This window comes from Vulpes lagopus, chromosome 8, assembly GCF_018345385.1.
Source record: "Vulpes lagopus strain Blue_001 chromosome 8, ASM1834538v1, whole genome shotgun sequence".
In the NCBI taxonomy this organism is placed as follows: domain Eukaryota; kingdom Metazoa; phylum Chordata; class Mammalia; order Carnivora; family Canidae; genus Vulpes; species Vulpes lagopus.
In genome coordinates, this window is record NC_054831.1 from 50971900 (window position 1) to 50977122 (window position 5223).

General features: G+C 38.6%; 1 protein-coding gene across 1 annotated transcript; it reads left to right on the forward strand.

Annotated features, from left to right (window-relative positions):
• Positions 1-282: 282 nt before the first annotated feature.
• On the forward strand, positions 283-1243 carry HNRNPA1L2 (heterogeneous nuclear ribonucleoprotein A1 like 2; the record flags this gene model as incomplete). The annotated part of the gene is given in 3 exon segments (XM_041765127.1): positions 283-382; positions 385-657; positions 660-1243. Coding segments are annotated over 3 exon segments (957 nt in total), but the record flags the coding sequence as incomplete, so codon positions are not given.
• Positions 1244-5223: the final 3980 nt, after the last annotated feature.

Genomic DNA, 5223 nt, shown 5'->3' on the forward strand with positions numbered 1-5223 from the left:
TCTGTATGTTGGTAAACTGAACACCAATAAAAATTAATTAAAAAAAAAACAAATTCATTTCAGAAGGCTACCCTTACCTTGATACCAAAACCAGATATAGATAGTACTAGAGAGAGAGAGAGAGAGAGAGACTGAGAGAAGAGAGAAAGAGAACTACAGGCCAATACCTTTGATGAACATAGATGCAAAAATCCGCAAGAAGATACGTTCATTAGATTATTCCTTTCTCCCCCTGGACACCACCGAGTAAGCATCATTAAAGTCTCCCCTCCCACTGCCATCATGTCTAAGTCAGAGTCTCCCAAAGAGCCTGAGCAGTTGAGGAGGCTCTTCATCAGAGGTCTGAGCTTTGAAACAACCGATGAGATTCTGAGGAGCCATTTTAGCAATGGGGGACGCTTATGGACTGTGTCGTAATGAGAGATCCAAACACTAAGTGCTCCAGAGGCTTTGAGTTTGGCATGTATGCCACTGTGGAGGAGGTGGATGCAGCCATGAATGCAAGGCCACACAAGGTGGATGGAAGAGTTGTGGCACAAAAGAGGGCTGTCTCATGAGAATATTCTCAAAGACCTGGTGCCCACTTAACTGTGAAAAAGATTTTTGTTGGTGGCATTAAAGAAGACACTGAAGAACATTATCTAAGAGATTATTTTGAACATATGGGAAAATTGAAATGATTGAGATCATGACTGACCGAGGCAGTGGCAAAAAGAGAGGTTTTACTTTTGTGACATTTGATGACCATGACTCTGTAGACTCTGTAGACAAGATTGTCATTCAAAAACACCATACTGTGAATAGCCACAACTGTGAATTAAGTAAAGCCCTACTGAAGCAAGAGATAGTTAGTGCTTCATCCAGCCAAAGAGGCCGAAGTGGTTCTGGAAACTTTGGTGGTGGTCATGGAGGTGGTTTTGGTGGGAATGACAACTTTGGTTGTGGAGGGAACTTTAGTGGTCGAGGTGGCTTTGGTGGCAGTGGAGGTAGTGGTGGATACAGTGGCAGTGGGGATGGCTATAACAGATTTGGTAATGATGGAAGCAACTTTGGAGGTGGTGGAAGCTATAATGATTTTGGCAATTATAGCAATCAATCCTCAAATTTTGGACCCATGAAAGGAGGAAATTTTGGAGGCAGAAGCTCTGGCCCCTATGGTGATGGAGGCCAATACTTTGCCAAACCATGAAACCAAGGTGGCTATGGCAGTTCCAGAAGCAGCAGCAGCTATGGCAGTGGCAGAAGGTTTTTAATTACTGCCAGGAAACAAAGCTTAGCAGGAGAGGAGAGCCAGAGAAGTGACAAGGAAGCTACAGGTTACAACAGATTTGTGAACTCAGCCAAGCAGGGCCTAGCTGATAAAAGGAAGACATGTTTTATTTTATTTTTATTTTTTTAAATTAATTTTTATTGGTGTTCAATTTACCAACATACAGAAAAACACCCAGTGTTCATCCCATCAAGTGTCCACCTCAGTGCCCGTCACCCATTCCCCTCCAACACCCGCCCTCCTCCCCTTCCACCACCCGTAGTTCATTTCCCCGAGTTAGGAGTCTTTATGTTCTGTCTCCCTTCCTGATATTTCCCACACATTTCTTTTCCCTTCCTTTATATTCCCTTTCACTATTATTCATATTCCCCAAATGAATGAGAACATACACTGTTTGTCCTTCTCCGATTGACTTATTTCACTCAGCATAATACCCTCCAGTTCCATCCACGTTGAAGCAAATGGTGGGTATTTGTCGTTTCTAATTGCTGAGTAATATTCCATTGTATACATAAACCACATCTTCTTTATCCATTCATCTTTCGATGGACACCGAGGCTCCTTCCACAGTTTGGCTATTGTGGCCATTGCTGATAGTAACATCGGGGTGCAGGTGTCCCGGTGTTTCATTGCATCTGAATCTTTGGGGTAAATCCCCAACAGTGCAATTGCTGGGTCGTAGGGCAGGTCTATTTTTGACTCTTTGAGGAACCTCCACACAGTTTTCCAGAGTGGCTGCACCAGTTCACATTCCCACCAACAGTGTAAGAGGGTTCCCTCCTCTCCGCATCCTCTCCAACATTTGTTGTTTCCTGCCTTGTTAATTTTCCCCATTCTCACTGGTGTGAGGTGGTATCTCATTGTGGTTTTGATTTGTATTTCCCTGATGGCAAGTGATGCAGAGCATTTTCTCATGTGCATGTTGGCCATGTCCAGGAAGACATGTTTTAGACAATACTCATGTGTATGGGCACAAAACTCAAGGACTGTATTTGTGACTAACTGTATAACAGATTATTTTAGTTTCTGTTCTGTGGAAAGTGTAAAGCATTCCAACAAGGGGTTTTAATATAGATTTTTTTTTACACCCATGCTGTTGATTGCTAAATGTAGTAGTCTGATCATGACGCTGAATTAATGTGTCTTTAAAAAATCTACAACAAAATATTACCAAAATGAATCCAATATTCCAGTAATAAGGTCATTCATCCCAATCAACTGTTATTTATTCTAGGTCTGCAAAAGTGGTTCAATATTTGAAAATCATTATGATAAAGCACATTAATAGGAGAAATAAAAACCATATTATTATTTCCATCAATACAGAAAAACGATTTGATAAAGCACAACATCTATTCATGATAAAAACTCTCAACAAAATAGATTGATACATAGGTCTTCTGCACAAGAAAGGAAAAAAATCAACAAAACTAAAAGACAATCTAAGGAATAGGAGAAGATATTTGCAAGTGACATATCCAATAAAGGGTTAGTACCTAAAATATGTGAAGAATCATACAACCCAACACTAAAATCAAATAATCCAATTTAATAATGGGCAGAAGACATGAACAGACATTTCTCCAAAGAAGATATCCAGATGACAGGCACATGAAAAGATGCTCAATATCATCATCAGGGAAATGCAAATTAAAACTACAATGAAAAATGAGATATCATCCCACACTTCTCAGAATAGCTAAATCCAAGTGTCCATTGATAGATGAATGGATAAAGATGTGAGATTATATATATGTGTGTGTGTATACATATATATATACACATATATATATATAGGCCCTTACCATTATATATATATAATACACACATACACACACACACGAATATTGCTCAGCTATAGAAAGTAGTGAAATCTTGCCATTTGCAACAACATGGATGGACATAGAGAGTATAATGAAAGACAAATACCATATGATTTCATTCATATGTAGAATTTAAGAAACAAAACAAACCAACAAAGGAAAAAGATAATTTTAAAATTTATTTAAATTCAATTAACATATGGCGTATCATTAATTTCAGAGGTAGAGTTCAGTGATTCATCAGTTGCATATAATACCCAGTGCTCATTAGATCATGTGCTTTCCTTAATGCCCATCACCCAGTTACTCCATCCCCTCACCCATCTCCCCTCCCAGTAATTCTGAGTTTGTTTCCTATAGTTAAGAGTCACTTATGGTTTGTTTCCCTCTCTGATTTTGTCTTATTTTATTTTCCCTCCCTTCCTCTATGATCCTCTGTTTTGTTTCTTAAATTCCACATATGAGTGAAATCATGATGATTGTCTTTCTCTGACTGACTTATCTCACTTAGCTTAATGCCCTCTAGTTCCACTCACATCATTGTAAATTATAAGATTTCTTTTTTATGGCTGAGTAATATTCCATTGTATATCTACACCACATGTTTATCCAGTCATTTGTCCATGGACATGAAAAAATGCTCAAAGTCCCTCAGCATCAGGGAAATTCAAATCAAAACCACAATGAGATACCACCTCACACCAGTCAGAATGGCTAAAATTAACAAGTTGGGAAACAACAAATGTTGGCAAAGGTGTGGAGAAAGGGGAACCCTCTTACACTGTTGGAGAGAATGCAAGCTAGTATAGCCACTCCGAAAAACAGTATGAAGGTTCCTTAAAAAATTAAAAAAAAACACACACACACACAATACAACAGACTCTTAACTAGGTTACCAGAGGGGAAGTGGGCAGGGGGATGAGTGAAACAGGTCAAAGAGGATTAAAAGCACACTTATTGTGATGAGCACTGAGTAATGTATAGATGTGTGGAATCACTGTTGTACATCTGAAACTAATATAATGCTGTATGTTTAATTATACTGAAATTAATTTTTTTAAAAAAAGGAATAAGACTTCATATGATGATATATCTTAGGCTTGTGAAAATAGTAAGCATCAAGGTTTAAGTAATGTTCTTTACTTGTCCCTAATCCAATATGTAACAGTCTTTTGTGGTGGCATTTATTTCACTTTAATTGCAGTTTATAATGTACACATCCCTCTTACTTCATCTAAATTCCTAATTTTCAAGTCCTTCCATTACCTCCTTACTTTCACCCATTATAGTCATCTTCCCTGCCCCTCAGACTATAGATCTGAGGCAGTGACTCTACGCACTATGATAGTGGGTTTGAGTCTGAGGGCTATCTCTCACATGGTGGCAGAGCCCTGGAGGGTGTGGGCAAACCAATGTCTCTTAGTTCCATTATTTCCTGTAGAGGCCTCTTCTGTTCCCAGTGTACTGCTATTATTCTCCTGGCTACAAATAGGAATCTCTCCTTACTTGTCACATATTGTAAATTGAATATTGTCCCACCAAAATAGATACGTTGAAATCCTATCCCCTATAACTTAGAATATGAATTTACTGGAAATAGGGTTGCTGTAGATGTGCTTAAGATACAGTCATACTAGTTTAGGGTGGGCTACTAATCCAGTATGACCAGTGCCCTTATACAAAGGAAAAATTTAGACACAGACATACATACTTCATCCATGTTGAGATTTAGGTAGAGATTAGAGCGATGGTTCTACATACCATGGAACAGCAAATATTGACAGCAATCACCAGAAGCTAGGAGAAAGGCATGGAATAGATTCTTTCTCACAGCCTTCTGTAGGAAACAATCCTACTGACACCCTGATATCAACTTCTAGCCTCTAAGACTGAGACAATAGATTTCTGTTGTTTAAACTATTAAATTTTGTGATATTTTGCTACAGTATCCCCAGCAAATAATACAGCCCAATCTCGTAGAATCTCATACAACAATCCAATAGTTTTCTAAGAATTTTGGCTGCTGGTAACCCAGATAGGAGGACCTGTTCCTCTTCTATCCATCTAGATAAAAAATATGTTACATATAGAAGGTGACACTGCCAACGCATTAGAAAGAGTGTCTAAGAA